Consider the following 23224-nt stretch of genomic DNA (forward strand, 5'->3'; position numbering starts at 1 on the left):
TGGGGACAAGAGCAACATCCAAAATGAGTGAACAGAATTCCTTTAGTTCATATATTGATTATATCCTACCACGAAGTCTCAAAATTCTCAGTTTATGAACACACCGAGAATTTAGTTCCTGCCTGACCAAGAACAGCGTGAAAAATTATTTCTTTGACTTCTGAAATAAGTTGTGCTTAACCTGCAACTACATCGGGTGATTTTCAGGTTTTGCTGGGGTGCTTGTAACTCCACCACGCATGCAGAAATGCAAGCTGATAAAAGACACGAGAATGCAACCGATGACAGTCACGTGTGCCCGGCCCCTGCAATGTCCCAGGCCAAATGGGCCATTCTGCCCTTGGCTCCTAACCAAAGCTGTGCCTTCTCAAGAGCCCCCCAGGCAGGTACCACCCCCTGACAAGCTGCACACATCCCCCTCTCTCACTGCCCTGCAGAAACAAGGCCAGCCAGCAGCAGCCAAACCCTGCTGGCCTCGGTCACACGAGCCACCCGCGAGCAGTGCGGGCGGGCTGGCAGAATTCCTACACGGGTGCCAGCCTGCTCCACACATCAGAATGGGCTGTACCTCCTGCTGCTTAGCTTCTGCAAGATAACCCATGTTCTTCTTGCTGAAGATCAGCTGCACAGGTACAGACGTCCCAAAGTCCTCCTTCCAGATGGAGAACAGCAGTTTTAGGAGGCCAGAGGTGGGATTGTTCTTTACATGCAGCCTCTCAGGGCTCTTCTCTGGGCATTTGATCCCAAGACTCAGAGGAACACGATCTGAAACTAAGAAAAGGATGAGAAATGAATTCTTATAGCTGCATTACTTCCTTTTATAGTCATCATCTTGGTTCAGCAGCACACTTCAGGAGCTCAAACCAGTGAACCTAAGAGGAATAGAGTTTGGAAACAGGCAAAATTATGAGCTTTGACACTGTACACAGTATGACATAGGAGGAGATTTATACTCCTCAGACAAAGACTATCAATTGGTTGGAATACAGCCCCAAGTCTTGAAAGTTAGCCTAATATTTAGTCAAAGAAAACCTAGGTGTTACTGCAAAGGAGAGAAGAGTAGCACAGTTAAACATTTAAGTCTATAGACAGACTGAACAGTTGTTCAGTTTAGACTGGCATAGTTTAGACTATAGACATGACTTCACACAAGTGAAAGTAAAGCTGAACTTAACTGCAGATAAACCTAAACAGAAGGAAGATACCACTTCTTCCTTGGTACAGTCTAATGGAATGGGACAGGTTGACACTGCTGCCCCCAGAATAAATTTCACAATATTCAGATGTGAACTGCTTTCTGAAAAAACAAATTACATATAAAATTTCTAAAGCTGGTTCTAAACCCACAAAATTAGAAGGCTGCCCATGAAGAAATAACCTGTGTTGAGATCACAAGCTCCTGCTCAGAGAAAAACAGTATTTACACATCAGAGCAAGAGAAAAAAAAACAAATTGAAAATGTTCACAGGAGTCATAATACACAGAAAACAAGTTACTTCCATTCTTTCCATAAAAAAAAGCCAAAAAAGCATAATTTAATGGAAAAGGCCCTTACTTATAAGGAAAAAAGCCCTAACTCAACCACAATTTTTCAGAAATTAATGAAATGAAATTAATAAAATAATAATTAATAATTAACTATAATAATTAACAATATTATCAATAAATAATTAATGAAATTTCAGAAATGAAAAATATATCCCATATTTAACTGAAGGTGTCAATAAATAAAAAATGTGAAAAGATACCTTTCACATAAAAGGTGTGAAACAGGTCAGAGGAATGGTTAGTCACTATACAAATCTGATATGCAGAATGAATTTAAGAGAGAATAAGAACAACCACCCAATTTGACAGAAAAAACATCTGTAGATCCAGCGACACCAAAGAGAATTAAATATTTATGAGCTCTAAACACTTAAATCTCTGACCTCAAGGATCTAAGAGAGCTGTAGTAACCTATTTCAGTCTTAAATAGCTTATCATAATTCACTTACCCAGCAAAGACGCCAACTCAACCGTACACCTGGCCAGCTGCTGTTCTGATGTGGGACACATGAACTGGAAAACACAAAAAACCACTTTTTTCCCCACACACAGCAGACAGCACAAAACAGGGCTTCACAAGGGATAAAAAATATCTGAGAAGAGCAGGCAATTGACAGCAAGAAGCACAGAGCTGTAATGAGGAGACCACTAAAGACTGAAAGACAAAAAGGTCATATATGAAAAGGGGATTTACAAGGGCAAGCTGAAGTAACAAGCAGATCTACACAGTATAAAAAAATGCACTGCAATGTTGCCACGTTTGAGCTCAAATAAAAACCCCTCAAGTGAACTCAGCTGTGAGGCAAGACAAATTAAGAAGTTTACAGGTATCAAGACAGCCCAAAGTGATTCAAAGGGGGATTTTGTTGCTTTTTTTACATCTTTTACCTTTCTGCATCGAAGTGTCTGACTCAACCTTCCCAGCAGGCCCTCCAGCCACACGTAGTCGACCACTTCACCCTCCTCCCGTGGGCCCACAGCAACACAGAGCACATCCTTGGTGAGAAAGACAACAGCACACACATTAGTATCCTGCTCTTCCACAATCAGATCCTTGGATCTGTGACAGAGCAGTTCATAAATAGTTCTTGGGTCCTCATTAAAACCAAACCTAAGTTAGTATATACATTTCATAACACAGATTAAAGCAGATTTTTCACAACCTTACCAAGATCTCATTTTCTAGCATAGTTCTCATTAATCTTCTGAAGTAAAATTCAATGATGGCACCAAATTCATCTTCCTTAGAAGTAAAGGAAGCACTGAAAGCTCTAGATAAATTTGGCAGCACAGCAAGCAAGTTCAGGGTAGAAGTGCTAGAGAAATCCAGAGCCCTCATATATTTTCAGGGAAGCTTCAGTGCCAACCCAGAGGTTTCCTCACTCAGCTTTCCCCACCCCCCCCTTTTTTATTTTAGCACAAGCAAGAAAGCATTAAAGGATGTGAACTCATTTTCACACAACTGCTGAGAAAGCAATGACAGTGATAACCTAAAGCATTACTTGTCTGCCGAGCAGATAAGTTGCTGCAAAAAACACAGCCAGAATATATAATGGTAAAAAAGTGAGGGGTTCAGAATTCTTTTCCTTTGGGGGTACATAGGTTAAATGATTTCAAAATTGTACACAGTACCATGGTCTGCACTGTGGTTTCCATCCTACTCATATCAAAAAAGCTACACTGCCATGCTACCAGAAATCCTGTATTTGAGATAGCACTCCTAACAGAGTCCCTAACAGGGAACTCAGATCTAGACACAGCCAGCAGGGAAGAACCTGAGAACTTTCCATCGTGCTTCCTAAGCACTCCCCACAGCCACCTCCTCAGAACCAGAATCTTCTCTTAAAAAAAACCTAAACAAACAAACAAATAAATCCCCACAAAACAACAATAAAAACAAACCACAAAAACACCATGTGAAAAGCAGAAAGGCAAGCCAGGAAGTGAATACCGTGTACCTTAATCTCATTGATGATCTGGGAGGGAAATGGAGCACAGTGCTGGCAGCCTGGAGTACAGTCCCTTCTCAACTCAGGAGCATCCTCGCCTGGCAAGGGAAATCCTGGGACTTTCAGCATTCTGTTGAAGGTTGCCTTCACTTCCCTTTTGATGAGTGCTACAGAAAACAAATCCTGTCTGCTTCAGTTTTTGTCTCCACTGAAGCAGAGAATCATTTCCAAACACTCTTAGCCTCTCATTCCAAGGGCCACAGCAAATAAGGAAAGAAGTTTACATTTTCAACCCCCTCTCTCTGACCTCCCACTATATTTTAATAGGCAGAGGCTCATGTGGAGAGGGTGTGCAAACTCACAGCTGTAGAAGACAGCCACCCATCACTGCCAGGTACAACTGGCAACTCATCTCTCTTCCCATAAAAATATTTCCATAGTTTTAACAAACACAGTAGCTAAGCCAGAAGGCAATGCCAAAGTAGAAAGCTGATTCAGTGTGATCATACCAGTTCAACCACTGTGCCCATAAAAACCATATGTCTCCTACCAAAATACATTTTGATCAGCATCCAAAACACTAAACTCCTGTGGCTGCAAATGGTACTTGGACATTCTTCACCAGGCTTTTGGCACAACCTCTTGAAAAAAATGGGTTTTCAGAGACTCTGAAGAGTTGCCATAGCATTATTACAGAAAAAAAAAGACTACATTTGCCTTCAGCCTGCAGAAAACACACCCAATCCAAGAAGTGTTTGTTTTACAGAGATTTCAGAAGCGCTCTGTACATATGAACCATAAGGTGGCTTGAGGGAGCAGTTGTATCTATACACTGCAAATGCTAAGACAACTTCAGATGACATTTCCACAGCATTTACTCTCACCATCCTACAAGACTAAAAATCAGTACCACGGGCCAAGCCCAAAAGATCCCCAAAGAAGTTTCTTAGAGCTAAAAATCATTCCTGTTATTCCTAAACAAGGAGGGACAGAGCAACTGCATGTTTTCCATTAAAAGAAGAAAAAAACAGGACCAAGTACTTTATAACACTGTCTGTCCCTTCATCTCAGAAAAGAGAGTACAATGCACAGGTTCAAGGTGAAAAGACTCACCTGCAATGTTGGCAGAGAGCCAGCCACAAGCTCTCTCGGTAGCCAATTCCACTGCAATGTTTTCTGCACTACTTAAAACCTTTACAGGGAGGATAACAAATGATAGAAGATTTACTATCAGCCACAGCACTGCAGTCAGTGAAAATTCAGAAGGAAGTCTAAAGGAAAAAAAGATTAATTTTGGCATGCAACAATTAAACTGAGCACCACCACCTCTATGGAAACTGCTGGTTTGAGCAATACAACTGACCCGTTTTGATTTTCCAAACCTCATCAACTCTTTGTGGAAGTGGATGCTAAAACAAATGCACTATCATTGCAAGATAAACACAATTTATATAACATTCTAGCCTCATTAGTCAGCTATGAGCTGGAGTATCACTTTACCCAGAATATGCAAGGCAGCTCAGTAGAAGTGACTCTCCTTAGCTGTCTCTCAATCCTCCCATGAGAGCATCAATAGATTCGCTTGACCTGAGCTATTAAGGGATAAGTGAAGCAGCAATGGAAAAATGGTAATGATCTAGACAAAGTCAATGCTCTTAAGAAGTTTAAGGTAAAATACATACTGCTGCAGATGTCTCTTCTGGCAACAACACCCTTACTGCCTCAGGACCTTTTTTTCTGCAAAATCTGCAAGAAAAGGAAGAAAGTGTGCCACAGGATTAGTCTAAGTTCTTGGACAACACTTAGAGGTTCATTATGTAGCAATGCAATAAATCAGATGAGAAGAACAAGCCAAGGAAAGGATAATTACAAGCAATTAAGCTGCAATATCAATTTTCCAAAGACAAGAAATAAAATAGCTGCAGTGGATGTCTGTTTGGAGCTGGATGCAGCGGGACACACAGCACCTTTATTCCTTCTTACAAACACAGTTTTGACTGGCTGGAGGCACAGCAGACACTCACCATAGGAAAAGCAGAGGGCATGGTTTATAGTTACCAGAACCTGAGCATGACAGGCCAAACTAAATCAGGCTTATAGATTCTGTAGTAAGAAGAGATGGGAAGGCACAAGTTTAAATAACTTTTCCTCCTTACTCTCTGCCTTTGATGAGTGCCTGGGCCCCTTCCTCATATAGATGAGTGCACACCTCTTCAAGCAGTTTGTCATGATTAACATCCTCCTCCTTCACTTTATCTTGCAACATGACTTCAGCCCTCTGAACTAGCTCTGCTACCAATGTTGCCCTGCAAAAAAACCAACAACAATCAGGCAGACTGAAATCAATACAAGGAAACAGTGCACACTAACTGTATCCAGCTCTTCTCCCCGTTTTAGGGGGATACCCATCTCAAAGGCAGTAAGTCACTCTGCTAAAAACAAAGCAATTGTGCTGTATGTAGTAGTGTGTCATCCCCTTGTTCTGTATGCATGGAAGAAAACAGCAATGAAGACACCAAAATAACACTAAGACTCAAGAGTCCAAAGGCTTTAGGTTTTACTAAAAACCTATTTGGTTACAGGTCTCCTTTCTGGCAGCAGTACCCTTGTATGCTCAGTTGATAGTGCTCAGAAGTTCAAAGATGTCAGCAGCAGCCCACTGCAACTACCAGTCCTTAGGGGCTGGTAACATTTAATGGCTTCAGCAAGCTGGACAACAGAACAGTGCAAACTCTGAGCAAGCTCATGAGCTGGAGGGCAGGGCTGCCACACAGGAGGGCTGTGAAAAGAGGGAAAAATGGGCTGACTGTGCACCTGTACAGGCTGGGGTCTACTGGCTACAGAGCAGCTCTGCAGAACAGATCTAGGGCTCCCAGAACATAAGGTGAGTTAGGAGTGTGCAAAGAAAGCCAACCTTATACTGGGCTGACAATAGCAACAGTGCAGCCAGCAAGTCAAGGGAAGTTACTGCTTCCCTCATCACTGAGAGGCTGCATCTGGAGTAGTGTGTCCAGCTTTGGGATCTCAGGACAAGAAAGCCATTGACAATTTGTGTAACTGCAGGAGAAAAGAAAAAAAAATATTAAAATAGCTGGGATGCTGGAGCACACACCTACAAGGGAGAGGCAGTTTCACCTAGCCTGGAGAAAGAAAAAGCTGAAGGGAGAAGGAAAAGTTACAGGGAAGACAGAACAAGACTTCCAGGAAGAGCACTGCTAGATTGACAGGAATATGTACAAGCTGGAATAATGGATATTCTGCCATGATATAAGGACATATTTTTCAAAAAGCCTGGGAAAATTAAGCATTAGAACATGGTAGAAAGAGGTTGGCTGAATCCTCATCCTTAAGAGATAGAAACTTTTCCAACTGGAAAAGGTGCCAATAAACCTGATCTAATCTGAAAGCTGGGTGCTTTGAGCAGGAGTTTGGATCAAGTGACCTCCAGAGGTCATTTCTGATATGAGATTTTCCTATCCTTAACAAGAATGTTCTGAACAGGCTACAAAGCCTCAACACTGCACTACATTCACACACAAAGTGCCCCAAAAGTTGTATTCCCCTCCTCTCTACATCCCTTCACAAATTCCCCTCTACAGCAGGAGATGTTGCAGGTCACAGTCTTACACAGCCTTGGTGTTCTGCTACACAGCACTTCCCAGGGAAGCTTCTTTCCCTCATACACACAAGTCTAAAGGATCAACTCCTTGCCTAATTGTAATGCAAAGTCACAGAACAGGTGACCAGCACTTACTTGATGTGCTTGACACAGTTGGATCCCACCCTCTCTGCCACAAACTCCACTGTTCTCCGTAGGGAAGGAGGCTGGTTGTGGAAGAAGGCCTGTTCCAAATCTACCTGTTTAAGAGAAAGTGCTGCAATTGATTAGAGACGTAGGAAAAGACAATTTGCCTCCACTAGAACCTCCCGCCACTGTAGCATTCATCATTCCAGTTTTACTCCCTACTCCCTTCTAACCATTTAACCCAAAGGGTTATCAAGGTTTCTGAAGCTACAAAAAACCTGTAGAGAAAATGGGAGAGTTCTGACAGAGTCTAACAGTGAGTCACCAGACAGGGCTCATCTTTGGAAGAAGAAGCCCTTTTAATTACAGGCTGGTAGTCCTGTAGGCTCCTACAGACATCATTCTCTCAGTGGAAAGCATGGCTACAATCTAACCAAAACAAAGTACAAGAAACATACCAACATTTAATGTTAAAGAAGAGAGAAACAGATAAATAAAAGGCTAGTTATTCCAACTGCAAAAATGTTTACTGAGGTTATCTGGATTTCAGCACCCACACCATATTCTAGCCACATGACTGTAACAGAAAAACAACAGAAAACCTGACTGTTAAACACAATGTTTCCCTGCCATCTAGGTCCATTCTTTCCTTGGCACCAAGAGACCACTGTGTAACCTTACACAAGCAAATTTCTCCTGCCTCTTTGCCCCTTGTGACTCCCTCATTTCATTACCTGCAGCTTCCGCTGTGTGACAGAAGCCTTGGGTGCTAAGGACTCTGCAGCTGTGGGAGTGATTTTCCTTATAAAACCACCATTTTTTCCTCCACTACCAGCCACAAAAGAGGCAAGCAGTTTACGCAGCTCACCTGTACAAGAAAACACACAAAAGCAATCATCAACCTCATAAGCAAGGAGAAAAAACAAATTAATACCAAAACTCAAGAAAGAGACTTTCACTTTTCCAGTCCTGCTCCCAGAGCAGATTCTCTCAGCTTGTACAAAAGCAGAAGCTTCAGTGAAGCAGAGGGGGCATCCCACATGTGCAACCAGCAGGACACAGCAAGGCTCTGAAAAGAGGAAGCTTCCAAAAAGCCCCCTAGCACATGGGACTTGTTCAGAAGGGAGCAGGTTATTCTATGCATTCCTTTTTAGTGCAGCAAGCAAGAACCATAAAGTCTACAAGGACAACAAGGTAAGCAGTTAACAAAAAATTCCACGAGTCAGGAGCAAATACTGGGGGAAAAGCTGGACAACCTATTCACCCCTAGAAGCCTTTGTGACACAGGTTTAACACAGTTTTCCCATTAAGTCCCAAGAAGAAGAATATCTCCTCATCTGGGACTCTGTGGTCTACAGAGAAGAATTTTACCATTGGTAGACAGATTCCATTAAAAAGCTATCTCAAACTACAACCTGACAAAACACCAGGACACAAAAGGATTCTTCCCCTCTGCCTGGCAGAAGAAATATGCTCAAGGATCAAAGACATTCCATGCAGTACAAACACCTCTTTCTATACCTAGGATGGAAAAGTAGTGCTGTTATAATGCTTCCTTACAGCTTGTGAGGGGTGGCTTCCCCTGTCCCTCTGGAATCAAGCTCTGTGGATCAACTATCCTGAGTATGTAGCCTCCCTCCCCCAGCTTCACCAGATACTATTTACAGCTGTAGGAGCTCCTGCAACACAGCTTCTTATCAAGGTTCTTGCAGACACAACTGAGACCTTAAGTTGTGAGGAGGAGTAAGAAAGGTGATCCAAGGACTCACAGTACCAAACAATAAACAGAAACAACTGGCTGTAAAAAGTAAATACATACTAATATGTAGACAGCAAAAGTAAGTGAAATACTCACCAAGATAGGGACAGCAAGTATAAAGTAACTGCTGATCCACCAAGGGTACAAAGTCCTGGTGAGAAAATGAAGGAAATGCTGAAAGGATACAGCACAAAAGAAGCAGTCTTCAAGTCAGAAATCCCATACATGTGGTCACAGGCAGGTTTCAGGGCTACCTTTCCATTAAAACAATAGCTGGATTCCAAGGACACAGTAAAATTATGAACTTTGCAGCCCAAGTCCAGCCCTGTAACAGAGAATGAGCTGCTCTTCATTTTATTAGTGTAGCTCAGCCTTTGCCCTGATCACTATCAATGCCCAGCTAAAGGCTGCGTTAAAGAAGGGAACTGTGACTGTTGCCACAGCTCATAAGGGAGAAACATTTCCATGGTGGAAAATAAATGAGGCCCATCTGCTATGCAGATGTATCGTAGCTGTATGTTATTTATTACACCTCCACAAGTGCCTTCCTCCAGACTCACTGGAACGCGACGCCAACGTGGAGAAATGTCACCTCAGTATCAACACAGCACAGGCAGGGTCATGGGAGGGACAGGAATTTCTGATCCATCCACCAAGGCAATATTTCTTAGCATCCATACCCCTTTTCCATGGAATACTATATATCTCCTTGCATGTCTAGGAATTACCTGAAACATCACACATGCCATACCCTCACCTCCTTTCCTGCTTGCTCATACCATTTGCAGTTCAGCCACCCTTAATCATGACACTGGAAAACAGGTGATCTCACAAACAGCAACCTTGCTCTTACACTCCCACCTTTCTATTTCTGTTCAGCATTACTTTTGCTTATTTCTGGGAAGAGCTACAGTTCTACCAGCTCACTTGGCACCTGTTCTGCAAATTATTGCAGCAGGTGAGATGGCTCCTGCCTGACAGAAAACCCAGAGCTGTAACACGAAGTTCACAACCCATAACACAGATGTAATGCAATTGAGGCACTTGGACAAACTGGGCATCACATCCACTGGTCTCCATATGCTCAGTTGCTCATGTGCAGCTGCCCTGAAGCCAAGCTCCTGAAAAAAATCTTACAGCTCCCGAGGAAGTGGTAGGTCCATCTTCACCCACAGATTTAGAGGACATGCTGCTGCACTAACTCACCAAAGCCTGAGCAGATGTCACAGTATCCATCATAAATCTCTCCTGCCTGTCATCAGTAGTAAAAAACAACTCTTCAGGGACTGATGGAACCTGAAACAGAAAACCCAGTAGCTGCAATCCAAAAGACAGTCAGTAACTTCCACCATTTCTGATAACAGACCCTGCCACCCACAAAAGAGAACCCCTAGCACTAAGGATCCTCTTGCCTTGAGAAGAATTTTCCATAAAATTCAAAACTTATTGTGAACAGAGTAACAAAAGCCACCTTCCTTACCCTCCCCATACAATATCTTCTACATTTCCAACAGTTTCCTGCTAAGTAATTAATTTGTTTGCAACTGGAGGCACAAAAGAATTTTAGAAGTTCATCACACACCATCCTTCTATCTAATAAAATCCACAGAAAGTCAAGGCTGACAGCTAGCACACCACCTTTGTGACAAGAGCTTCCAGTTCTAACAGGAACCAGCTGCCAATTCTCTTACAAGGCTGAAGATTAGTAAGTACAGAATGTGTTTCAGATGCAATTGCAATTCCTATCGGAAAAAAAATTTGTTGCTTTACACAATTCCACTGAAGGAAAATAATTCTCCATTATAATACACTTATTCTTTAAGCCCCATACCAATGTAAAAAACCCATGATAAAACAAAAAACTACTGTATTGAATTGTTTTAATTAATTTCAATACTATTTTGTGTTGAGTTCTGTGCCCTTCTTTTTCTTCAGAGAAGAGTTACATGCACACAGGAGACACTACCTGAAAAAGCCAACCCAGAACTGCAAGGATCAGCAGTTTGTTCAGGAAACTCATCTCCTTCTCTTCAGAAAGGACCATTAACCTGCCATGCAGCAGAAGCAGCAAGAAAGAATGTCAGTTTTCAGCAGCTCAATTTTCATTAAGAAAAAGATTCTCTAACCAGTCACTTACCAATTACACTATCTATCACCATGAACACATTCCTTGCATGTCTGCCTAAAGAGAGAGTAAGCTCTACTTTTTTGTATGTACCTGCATTACAACATCCTGTCTTAAGTTTACACTAGACAAGCCATTCTCTAGAATGTGCTTCAAATTTTCCTCATGTATCTAGGAAATAAAATTAGAAAATTATTTAGGCATTGGAAACCTCATAGGTTTAAGGTCAAAATTCAAGCTGCAGCTGGAAGGTCAATCACAGTTGCAGACATAGAGTGATCAATTAGGATTTAAAGATTTTATTTACTTGATAAAAAATATATATTTGAATCAAGTATTAATCCCCAAGTTGAGGCTGTATCGTCTTTGCAGCTTTATTCAAGATAAAAAGTATGCATGATTTGCAGCACAAAAAAAAAATAAAAAAATAAAATAAAACATTCACTGAATAGTTCTTTATAGCTATAGCTTCCTAGGCTCTTACCTGTATACCTGCAGCAAGAGACCAAACACTTTCCTGTAATAATCAAGGAAAGGAGCAATATGATCCACAAGGGAAAGGTACTCCACAATCCAAGGAATAGTGAGGACAGAACGTTGATCCCGAATAGATTGTCTCAGAAGCTTTAATATATCCAGTACAGGCAGGGTCTTAAAGGACAAGAGAAGTTAAACCAGTGGTTTGAAGTTATCTTTTGATGCTTATAGAAAAACTTTTATCTGTATCTTGAATTTTCTTTCTAGGATTTCATCTTCTGTACTGGTGACTTCTGGCTAACAAAAACACTTATTTGCACATGACCAGAGGTAAAAACCAAACTATGACTGCAACCAAAGGGGACTTTCAAAAGCAAGGCTAAAAGCCTGACTATGTACAAAGTGGAGTCAAGGTCTAATGCTTCCATTCAGTGATACACTGCTGGGAGATGAGTGCAAAACTAACACAGCCAGTCCTGGTAGCTGGATTTTATGCTATAAATACAAGTTGTCTTCTCTAGGTGAAAGTTTTGGTATGACAGACCCAGATTAGCAGAAATAACAGAAGACTGAGTACCTTACCATTGGCACACTGCTCCCTCTTTTTGAGGTTACACAAATTCTTTTTACCTTTGTTCCCAACCCCAGAATAAACAGCAGGGACACAGAAGCATACAACATCATCCCAGGAAGCACTGGATCGCTTTGAAAGTGCATGACCACACACAATCCTTCTTGGGCTAGAAAAAGTGCCTGTCAAGCAAATGCAATGCTCAGTTTCTTACTTGGTTTCTCAGCACCAACGCGGAATCCTGCAAGTCTCTGGTTGGCTGCTCCGCAGTGCGATAAGGCAGGAAAACAAGAAAGCCCAGGAACTTGGCAAGGAGTCGGAGACTCAACAGGGCCACGGTGAAACGCTTCTTTTCATCCTAAAGTGAGGGAAAGCAAGCTGAGTCAATGCTTCCCTACACTGGCAAAGCAAATGCCTATGCTAAACTTCCATCACACAAAAGGGCCACTTCGTCACTGCTTTTAATAAAGATAAGTTTCCAAAATACACATTTGTCAAGCATTTTTAATTGCTTCTGTCTCCACTGCTGCACTTCTTCACGAGAAGGAATTATTTAAGAGCTTTCTAAAAGAAGCAGCTGCTCAATCATAACTTTGCATTAAGAACTTTGGAGTCAATGAGAGGCAGGGCTGATCTCACATTGTCTCCTTTACAGCACTACCACTCTGCAAGTCTCCACAAACCTTTGGCTGCTACTTGGCTAATAGACTATAAGCTGTGACACCCCTGATATGCAGACTTGAGTGAAGAAACACCTGTACACCATTGAACAGGGATGACTACAAATTCAATGTAACTAAAATCTTTCTATATGGAAAAGTAACAAGGAACTTATTCCAATGGGATACCACAGCTGAACTTGGTTATTTCATTGATCTAACACAGGTTATAACAACATAAAGAGGAGGCTTTCACTCTCTCAACTATTGTGCACTCATGACAGTTCTACGAAGCACCCCGAAGCATGCAAGCAAGTGGCAAGGGGCTCAGACAAACAGGCAAATTACAGAGTTATGATAAAACCAAATTAAGAAGCTCTTGTCCTGTAAATACAGTGGTGGAAGCTCCAAGCAACCCACAGTCAAGCCAGTAATTGTCTGACTATTGGAACAGCTCAGAGAAGTTCCTGACAGATGTGTTTGCACAAAGCAAGCTTACCTGCTCCTCCATATCTGCTTCCCCATCGCTGTGCTCGTGCTCCACCAGAGTAAGGCCATTCAGTTCAAGAATCTTCAGGCACAGACTATCCATCAGGTGCTGATTGAACTGGTAACTTCAGCAAAAGATGGTGATGAGTCAGACTGGGCTGACAACGGCAGTAAAACCTCAACTAACGTACTGCAAAATTTTAAGCTTGTCTTGTGAGTTGTAACAAGCATCAGCAGACATACAGCATAACAGACTGACAGAAAAGAAAGCAAGAGAGAAGACTCAGGACTGGCTGACCACCTTCATTTCCACTCTTCTTTTGTACTTTTTCAGAGATGCTATGTAACAAGTCTCAGCATAAGGATAATAAAATTGATTTGCCAAAGGAGGAATCTATAAAACAACTGAATTTAAGATCAAAATCTCCCATAGATGACAGTTTCCCCCATGCTGTGAATTGTGAAAAACTCATTAAACAAAACCCTTAATCTGGCCTCATCCTGTACACCTTGGCTTCATGCATTATCACACAAGAAGCATTTATCCAGTCCAATGTCCTTGCTTAGGTAGCACTGGGAAATGCTGACAGCTCCAAGAAAATATTGTGGGATTATAGAAGAAAAATCATTACCATATAATCTAGTCCCAGTTTTTCTGGACTAGTCCCTGCTGCACGAGAAATATGCTGGTGCTTCCACTGCCCACACATTTCACAGAGGGAACAGCAAGCACAGGCTGCTCACCTTCCAGCACTGAGGATGAAGTCCCTGAAGAATTGTTGGCACCCTGGGAACGAAGGGGGTGGACAAGGCCCTCTGATGCTCTGAGGAACAACAAATCTTTCCTGCAGCCTCTTCAGACGGCTCAGATTATCAGAACCCAGCATATTAAGGACATCCTGGTCTGGAGTGTCTCCCCAGCTTGCACCACCACTGACAGGACCTTTGCACATCTTTAGGAGACAGAAAGAGTAGCAAGGTGGAATATTTGTAACAAGGCATCATTTCACTTCATCTCTCACCCAGCATATTATCCCTTCCTCTCAAGACTGTTTATGGAGTAATCCAAGCATGATCTTTCCTGGTGCCCACATACGGAGCAACTCTTCCCCATGCCAAAACATGCTACCCACCTTGGCCATAAACAGCCTAGAGGTCTTGTGAGAGATGGAATTCCATCCCTACACATCTAACTAGGGCATATCTAGCAGGCTAAGTGTGGATGTGTGGAGAGAATACCTATCACTCTCATGATCTTCACGAACCACTCAGTAGGCTCTTTAGCTCAGTCCCCAAGGCCCATGATGCTGCACTACACATTCCCAGAGCAGGTTTTCCTGGAACTTCCAGAGAGTTAAATAAAATTTAAAAACTAATGTCCTACTGCCTCAAACACACATATACAATTCAAGACTCAGAGAATTACAGAACTATTTAGAAGGGGCCCCTTAGATAATCTAATTCAACCCTCTTGTTCGGTCAGGTCAGCCTCCTGACCTGTTAGTGAGCACTGCTGAGAAAAATCTTGCCCTCTCTTCTTCATTCCCTCCCAGCAGGTATTTATAACAGTGCTAAGACAACCTGGAACCTTCTCTTCTCCATGCTGAATACCCCCAGCTCTCAGCTTCTTCCAGTACAAAGAATGATTGGTGCCTTAATAATTTACATAGGCCTGAGCTAGACTTGCTCTAGTAAGTCTGTATGTCTTTCCTTGAGCTGGTGAGCCCAAGACTGGACACAGCACTTCAGACATAAACTAGAAAATGCTGAGCAACAGGAAAAGTTGACTGCATATCCCTACATCTAAGTCATGGTAGTTTTAATGAGAGAGATCATAATAAAAAGCAACATTTAAGAATGTCTATCAAGTGAGCAAGTCCTTGGTCCGTTTATTCTAGATGGAGCTTCCTCACCTTCTCAAGGGAGCACCTTGCTACACTTCTCTACCTTTAAACTATCAGACCTTGACACAAGTTCTCAGTCTTGGTTCATTTCTGCAAGAGTATCATAATACACACAAGATTCTGCAAATCACTTTCCAGACAGACACCTTGGATCCATTGAAGACACTCAGCTATCAGTTTAGATCTTTGGCTACCCTTGTGAAATCCTGCATTCTTCATTAAGAAGGCACAGATACAAAGGAGAAATAGAGCACCTAGGACTAATTAAATCCCACTGATGCAACAAACTTAATCTTACCTGTTTCCCACAATTTCCACAAACACACCCATACAATCAGACAGGACACTGATGCAAACTCAGACTTGACACTAGAAGAATTTACAACATTCCAATAGCTTTCATGCAACTTGCTGGCAATGAGTGTGGGCCAGTACTCAAGGTGAGGTTTTGTGGCTGTTTTGCCCTCCAAAAGGTGCCCACCAATAAGCCAGGCTTGAAATTGGCCAGAACCACCCCCCCTCTAAACTACAACAGCAATACTGTACCAAAACCAGCCTGCTGAGTGTTACACAGAACCACCTGAGATTTTTTGCACTCATGTTGCTAACAAACATAATTGGGGACCTCTGCATTTAACAAATGTCAAAATACATCCCTAAAATCTCTAGAAACTATAACTGTACTAAAATTAGAAGGTCAAAGTAAATAGCCATGAAGAATGAATGCTTACAGCTCATGATATTCTCAGTGTGCCTTATTCCTGATTTATAGAGACTTCATTGGTAATTTAGCACTGATTACTTCTGAAGAAGGAAAGAAATTCCCATCCTGAAAACTTGTTTCTTCCCCAAAAAAGTTCCAATAGGAAAATATCAAAGAAGCTTACAAGACACAGCTTGCTTTCTCAGGCCCAGGAAGGATTAAATCAGCTTTGATGTATACAATCATTAAAAAACCCAAGTCATTTACCTGGATAAGCTGTTTCTGAAAGAGCCTGGCAAAATGGCTGTGGTTGCAGGTTGCAGATAGGTGAGCCATCATGGCCCTGTGAAGGAAAACATTATAAAATTCTGACTGGAACTTTGTGGTACAAAAAACAGTGTTCTAACCTCAAACTATACCAAAAACATTGAAAAAAAAAGCTTTTAAGAACGCAATCTCCAAAGGCCATTGAAAAAAAGCAGTATCTTTATAACCCAGTTTTTCAAGCACTGAGGCCCACCTGCAGCTGACATGGAAACAAAAATTCTCCCTGAGCACCTGCAGAGTAAACACAGCTCTAGAGATAAAAAGAATCTCTTCTTTTCCTTCAATAATGCTGTTATTTAGTAAAAAATAATAAACTCATTCAGCTCCCACTCTTCCTTGCTCAGAACAGTAAGTTGAGAGTTAACACATATGGAAGTAAGGAAACAGAAATGGTGCTACTTCAGATGCCCCAAAATTTCTCAGTTTAAGCCTCAGCTTTGTTTTGCTCTTGTGGTGAAAAGCCACCTACATACATGTAACTTGAGTAGGCTGGTGGTTGAGACTAACACAGAAACCCACAAGGCAACTGCTTTCAACACTATAATAGTGTCTTTAAAGATACTGCATTTGGATAAAGCAATAAATGAACAAAACTGTCTGCTTTCCACAGAAAGAGACACAGTTGTCTTGTTTTCAGAGCAAATGCCCTAGGCCCCCTGAAATAATTAGAAGAGCTGACAGCTTCTGCACACATTGTTCTGTCCTTATATTCATCTCTCCTCGCTTAAGAGGAGTCAGACATGGGAAGCACGACATGCACACACAAATGTACACAACAACAATGTTCAGGCAACAATACACTGGTTTTGAGAGCTCCTTCTGTGATTTTGAAAGGGAAGAATCAACATCAAGACTGATCAAATTGGGCCCTTCCCACTTATGGCTTGTTTCTTTAGGATAACTGTTGATACTTTCAAATTCAGAAGCAAGTGTACATGGGCAGTCTTCTCAAAGAAGCACACAGCCCCCTACAGATTAGTGCACAGGACCAGGCAGAACATGGAACTAAGGATGCCAAGTGCAGTATGGGTCAACAGCAATCCAGATACATTAAAGAGCCAGCTGAAACTGCATAAGACTCCTACCTGATCTTGCTGCCCAGAACTCTTTCAAAGTCCCAGCCAGTTTTCTCATGGTTATCCTCCCATTCACGCAGAAGTTCATAAAATATATCCCTGTGAATCAAGATATTTAAGGGAATGAATTCTCTCTCTTCAAAATTTGAAGCAACAACTGAACATTAATTGCTCCAAAGCTCCCCAGCAAGAATCTACCTCAGATTAAATAACTCCAGCCTCCAAGCATTCAGATACCTTTGAAAAACTCATAAATGTTAGCAGTACTTCAGTGAGTTTCCATTTTCCATGTCTTTGACAGCAAGTGCTTAAGCTTGTTATGCCCAATCTATGATGGAATGACCAAAGCAGCCATTACCAGACAGACATAGTGAAGACTGAGAGGCAGGAAAGAATAAGCCACATGAAGTAATACCTATGAGAAAAAGAAAAGGACCAAGACAACTCATCATTCTGCCCTCACCCTGTTGCTGCAAGCACGGAGGGAGGCGGCAGGAAGAATAAAAGCATACCAGATTTATATGCAGAAGCAATCCAGTAGGCTGACACACTGTACTGGCATTATCAGAAGTCTCAATAACTCCTGAAGAATTAGGCTGTTCTTCTCTAAAGACATTAACCATTTAGCTCCTGCAGTCAATATGGACAAAGACTTTTTTCGTTTAATTAGAGCAAAAAATTTCAAGATTTATTTCTACAGCACGCAGCATACACAAGACATTCTTAATATCCTTTGTTCACAATCATGCAAAGCTTATACCCTGTGAGCATCCAGGAAAAGTAGAAGAAACTTACCTTTGTTTCTTAAATATGTGAAATGCTCTGTCACTGGGAAAGTTAGAGCGATTATCAGTTTCTGGCTGAAAAGAAACAGACTGTACAGAGCATGGCAGCAGGAGAGACACCTGTTAAAATATAAAGGCAGCCATTAAGCTAATGGAAGTCTCTAAAAAATCTGAGACCCAGAAAAAAAGCAGGGAAAAGGCATGATGAGGAAACAAATATCACTAGCTGAGTTGTTCAAACACACTACTTCCCATTTGCTGACTACTAGCAAACACTAACAGTTTTACAATATACGTTAGGGGACAGAGGCAGAGTCACTCAACATTAGGAGAAAAAAGTATCTGGTCTCCTCAAATCTCTGCTGAACAGATTGCAACCAGTATTGATACAGTGTAGAAAGACCCACAAATTGTTGAGGTATACCTTCAATATAGGGCTTGAGAAAATTGAGGATCCTGGCTGGCAGTTTTTGTCGACTTACTCTTTCTCCAATTAAAAAGCCTGTTCTTCAAGTAACAAGACCTTTATTTAAAAGTTTAAAGCTCAGCTACTGACATGTCCCAGTCTCAGTACACTGCCCTTTCTTTGCCAAGTGTAACTGGGACGAAATGAGATACAAAATATATTTCTACCATCCAGTTCCTACCAAGCAAATTGGTTCCCCAACCCAGCTGATCACACAAGGGAACCATTTCTCCCTGTCTGGATTGTCTCCTGTGAAATATTGTTGGCCTAAAAGGAGTCCATATCTATGAAAGTAATTCACATCTTTGAAACTACCTTCTGATATTGCACCCAACTAATCATTCTCCTGGGATCCATGCTTATTAGGTGAGAATTTCAAAAGCAAAACTTGACCCTATCAAAGTCACTGGCTGAGGTCAGAGCCTGGAGCACAATGCAAGGCTGGCCAGCAGTGATTCACAGCTAACGCTCACTGAGCCCAGCAACTCACTCACCCACCCACTGACAAGGAAAAAAAGTAGCTTTTAGACAGTTTCTAAAGACAACACAACAAGATGAAGCAAAAGGAACGAGATTTAACATCAAAGCCATTGCAAATGAAAGAACAACATAAAGGCTTGAAGCAATGTCACTCGGGGTCTGCCAATTTTTACCTTGGCTGTGCTGCTTTCATAAGCCTGTCTGAGCCTCTTGTGCAAGGTGGGAGAAAACGATGCAATCCGTTCATTTTCGGCCAAAAGCTTCAGCATCCCCTTTTCTAAATGGGAAATAATTCTGCCAAGATAATGGGGATAAAACTCAGAGAGACAGACAGACATAAACAACACCTGATCTGTTCTAAGGAAATGCTTATGCTTACGTTTTATGATGCTGCCAAGTAAGGAGTTCTAAACCACATGTACCCAGCAGGAAATCCTACCAGTATCTGTATTTGTTATCATTCTCATCTCTTGACTTTCCTTTTCTTGCACAATTACAACAAAGTTCAGTGGACAGATCTGTGCAAGGAAACCCCCAGACATCCAAATCCAGGTCGAGTTGTACGTTTTGAAGAAAAATTCACAATTCTGTGCCTGTAACTGGTAAAGTTCTAAAACCCAAGCACACTTGGGTTCCCACACACAAAAGCAGATGCAAAATGCAGAAGCAGATGAAAAAAGAATTCAACTCACTCATATTGATAATCCAAGACTCGAACAGCAAAATAAACACAGTTGTGCACACTTTCAAAATGCTGTCTCTCTGTAACATCTAAGGGAGGAAAAGAAACATGAGACACCAGTACCTTTTACCATTTATAAACTAAAGGACCAACAATTAGTTTTTAAGGAAAGCAGGAACTGACATACTCAAAAATAATCTTCCATATCCCTATTCAATTTTCAGAAGTTTCCATTCCCTAGCCTTTCTCCACTAAAGGCAATTGAATTATTTAATGCTGTATGAGTATTTTCTTTCTCAATGTTCTGAACAGTAAGCAGCTACAGGACAGGAAAAGTAGACCAACTACAAACAATCATAAAATGATGTTCCCATAGCTGAAGATTTCACATTCCTAATCTCAGCCCTAAGAACCAATGAGTAGCAAAACAAAGGTCAATCAAATTGAGGCACGTGGGGTGGAGGAAGGTGTGGTGAGGTTCTCATCCTAAAGCCACTCTTTTGGTTGTAATATCCATATCAAAGTACTAATTGTGCATCGGGCTTAAGGCTCAATTTGCCAAAAAAACAAATGCAACAATATGGCTGGATCCTGTGCTCTCAGATCCAAACCTGAAGCTTAATAAACACATAGTTTATGGGTCAACAGCCCATTTGAGTTGCCAGATCAGTGGAGAAGCAACTCGAGCACATCTGTCCTTCTCTCTAAAAGTCAGTGTTAGGAAGTAGCTAAACAAATCTCACGCAATAGCACAAAACTTCATAGTTTCAAGATTTTTTCATAGATTCAAACAGTTTCTAACAACCCCACTCTATCATACTGTGGAAGCACTTCCCATACATGCATGACTTTTGTCAGCATCTCAGATGAGTCCCACAGTGGTAATAAGGCATTTTTATGTAATTTAAGAATAACTGTCTAAGCTACTCTATAACACCTTCTAGTTCTATGGAAGGAACATTCTTTCCCTTCATTACTACTACTTACCTCTATTTATTTCACTGATTTCAGGGTCACTATCCCCATCTTCTGCAGTAGAAGTGCCTTTAGATGTCAACAGTTGCAGAACAAAAAACAGTTCCAGAAAAATATTTGGTACCAGGTTTTCTGGGAGAGAGTAATTGAGATGTTAAAGGTGGATTATTCAATACTGTTCTGCTTTAATACACAAAGGAAAAAAGATAGATTCCCATTCTGTGGTAATCAGCAAAGAACTCTCTCCTCACAGCACAATCACAGTGTAGATCAGCATAGGAAATATGTGTTAGGGAATAGCCTGTTTTCAGATGGGACATACAACTTCAGTCTACTGCAGCTCAGAGTACTGCATCAGGCTCACCTCCTTCCCTAAACTTCTACCAAGTATTCATTTATTTTAACAACTGTGTTGGTTTAGTTTGTTTTTCCAGATGTCACTTGTTTGTACACTACAACTACCCCACAGCTTCCACTTCCCACTATCTCCCTCTCACAACACACACAGAAGTTCAAAGCTCAAAGAAAGGTCAGTCTCACATCTTCTGTGTCCTCACCTGTTATACATGAAGAATAGAGCTGTGCCAGACACTCCAACTGTTTCTTGCAGGAAACCTTAGCAGGATTTGCACAGGTCACCAGATGGCTTTCAGCAGGAAGGCTGGCACTGCGAGTGTAGCTAGGCTTAGTTGGGGTACCAGGATCGAAAGATATCCCTGCAGGAGAAGATGCCTGGTGCAGCAATTTGCATCTGAAATTCAAGAGCAGCAACAACCATGTGAGTGAGGATGATCAGCAGCAGCCATGCAGCCAGAAGAGGTCTTTTCTTCCTCTAGGAGAAGGAGGTAGCATGAAGGAAATCCTGCAATAACTCAGCCATGTTATTTACACTGACTAAAGCAGCTTTTAGCATGACAATAACTTAAGTCATCTTTCTCTTACGGAGAATAGATCTTGGGGTTAGCAACCAAAAGACTCTAAACAATCCCATTCAAAGTCCAACTCTGTTAAAATAGTGCAGTACTTTGACCAAAGTAACCAACTAACCTATGTTACTGCTTCTCCCATCTGAACTAACATTTGTTAAGGACAGGGAATCTGTTAGAGACCAGGTCCTAAAAATCTTTGCACATATGATTTCTGACAGTCAGACATTTTTAAAAACCTATGAAAATAAAGTTTTACATCCATACCTTTGTATGTAAGGTAATGACACTCCGAGAAGACCCAATACCGTTAAGTGGAACAGTGCAACAGCTAATGAAATCCCATTCTGGCAGGTTAAACAACAGAAAGAACAACCTACTTTGACTGCTGGATTCTAAATCAACAATGATCACTCAGTTAAATACGCAGACATTGTACAAAAATATATCTAGAGAGGTCATCCAAAATGCAGCACCGAGTAGCATACGTAAGAGACATGAGATAAAGGACACAAGCCAGTAACAGCAATATCAAATGACTGTCAAAGATTCCATGGAACATTTGCACTTGGAACATCACACCACATCTTAACACACCACCTCAAAAGTGAAATCTTTAATTCACTTTAAGGTCTCTGGGGAAGTCAGAAACATTTTTACCTGCGGCAAAGAACCTTTTCTATTGGCCTGTTTGTAGTGGGACTGCTGTGATGAAGAACAGTTGGTCCCAAAATGGAAGTAGAAAGATTACCAACAGCTCCCTTGCAATGAACATAATCACCCAACTGAAGAAAATTATTCATTAAGTACTTTGTGATCCCACCCAAGGGATGAGCCCACTGTTAAGTACTTTGTGACCTAACCCAAGGCAAGGCTCCAACAATGCAGTTACTCTGCTTCACTTCTGCCTGTGTTGTCATCTACCTCAGGATGAAATCCACCTTTTGCCCTTGCTCAAAGGGACCCAGCTGGCAGAAGGCTGCCTTACTTCTGTACTTCACCACCACTACTGAGGACACAACAGCAACTCCCAGCTTTCAAGTATGATGGGTCAGATGAGAATATCATTTCATGGGCAAGACCCAGCCCACCACATACTGCTAGTTCACCTACTTCACTTGATACACATTATTGGGACATTTCAGGTAGAATTCAGACTGGAATAGGTGCTAGACTCAAGTGCAAAGTGGCAGGTTTGAATCCTGAGCAGTTCTGCAGCAGGTTCAGTACAAGCAGCAATTCATTAGACAATACTGGATGTGTTTCAGCCAGTTCTGGTCCCACTGAAGTGAACGGCAAAACTGAGCAGGAAAAGAATTACACCCATGTGTTCTGAGGAGTTTCCCCAAGAACAAAACCTACAAAGAACTGCAACAGTTCTGTCAGCAATTATAAACCATAAACAATAGAGCAAACTACTGCACTTCAGGTTTCTTTCTAAGTATCAATCTTCACAGACTAACAGTGGTAACATTCTACAAGCAATGAAAATCACATACTAACCAAACAGCAGAGACAAAATTAGAAGGTAGAATTCACCACATCTGACAGCAATTTTCAACAGATAACTGCAGTAGT

At 41.5% G+C, this 23224-nt stretch overlaps 1 protein-coding gene across 1 annotated transcript in view; it reads right to left on the reverse strand.

Annotated features, from left to right (window-relative positions):
• Positions 1 to 23224, reverse strand: part of CDAN1 (codanin 1) — a 31739-nt gene that overhangs the window by 2707 nt on the left and 5808 nt on the right. The window contains exons 4-26 of the mRNA XM_086891776.1: positions 21278 to 21471; positions 20733 to 20852; positions 19756 to 19834; positions 19237 to 19357; positions 18128 to 18237; positions 17342 to 17431; positions 16197 to 16272; positions 14067 to 14275; positions 13333 to 13447; positions 12389 to 12532; positions 11611 to 11777; positions 10968 to 11049; positions 10208 to 10297; positions 9098 to 9152; positions 7977 to 8110; positions 7252 to 7355; positions 5654 to 5803; positions 5180 to 5243; positions 4611 to 4689; positions 3507 to 3664; positions 2437 to 2544; positions 1998 to 2061; positions 569 to 771 (exon numbers count right to left, since the gene is read on the reverse strand). Of these exons, the coding sequence (XP_086747902.1) occupies positions 569 to 771; positions 1998 to 2061; positions 2437 to 2544; positions 3507 to 3664; positions 4611 to 4689; positions 5180 to 5243; positions 5654 to 5803; positions 7252 to 7355; positions 7977 to 8110; positions 9098 to 9152; positions 10208 to 10297; positions 10968 to 11049; positions 11611 to 11777; positions 12389 to 12532; positions 13333 to 13447; positions 14067 to 14275; positions 16197 to 16272; positions 17342 to 17431; positions 18128 to 18237; positions 19237 to 19357; positions 19756 to 19834; positions 20733 to 20852; positions 21278 to 21471 (2716 nt within the window). The remainder of the gene's footprint in view (positions 1 to 568; positions 772 to 1997; positions 2062 to 2436; positions 2545 to 3506; positions 3665 to 4610; positions 4690 to 5179; positions 5244 to 5653; positions 5804 to 7251; positions 7356 to 7976; positions 8111 to 9097; positions 9153 to 10207; positions 10298 to 10967; positions 11050 to 11610; positions 11778 to 12388; positions 12533 to 13332; positions 13448 to 14066; positions 14276 to 16196; positions 16273 to 17341; positions 17432 to 18127; positions 18238 to 19236; positions 19358 to 19755; positions 19835 to 20732; positions 20853 to 21277; positions 21472 to 23224) is intronic.

This window comes from Cyanistes caeruleus, chromosome 6, assembly GCF_971803275.1.
Source record: "Cyanistes caeruleus chromosome 6, bCyaCae1.hap1.1, whole genome shotgun sequence".
Lineage (NCBI taxonomy): Eukaryota > Metazoa > Chordata > Aves > Passeriformes > Paridae > Cyanistes > Cyanistes caeruleus.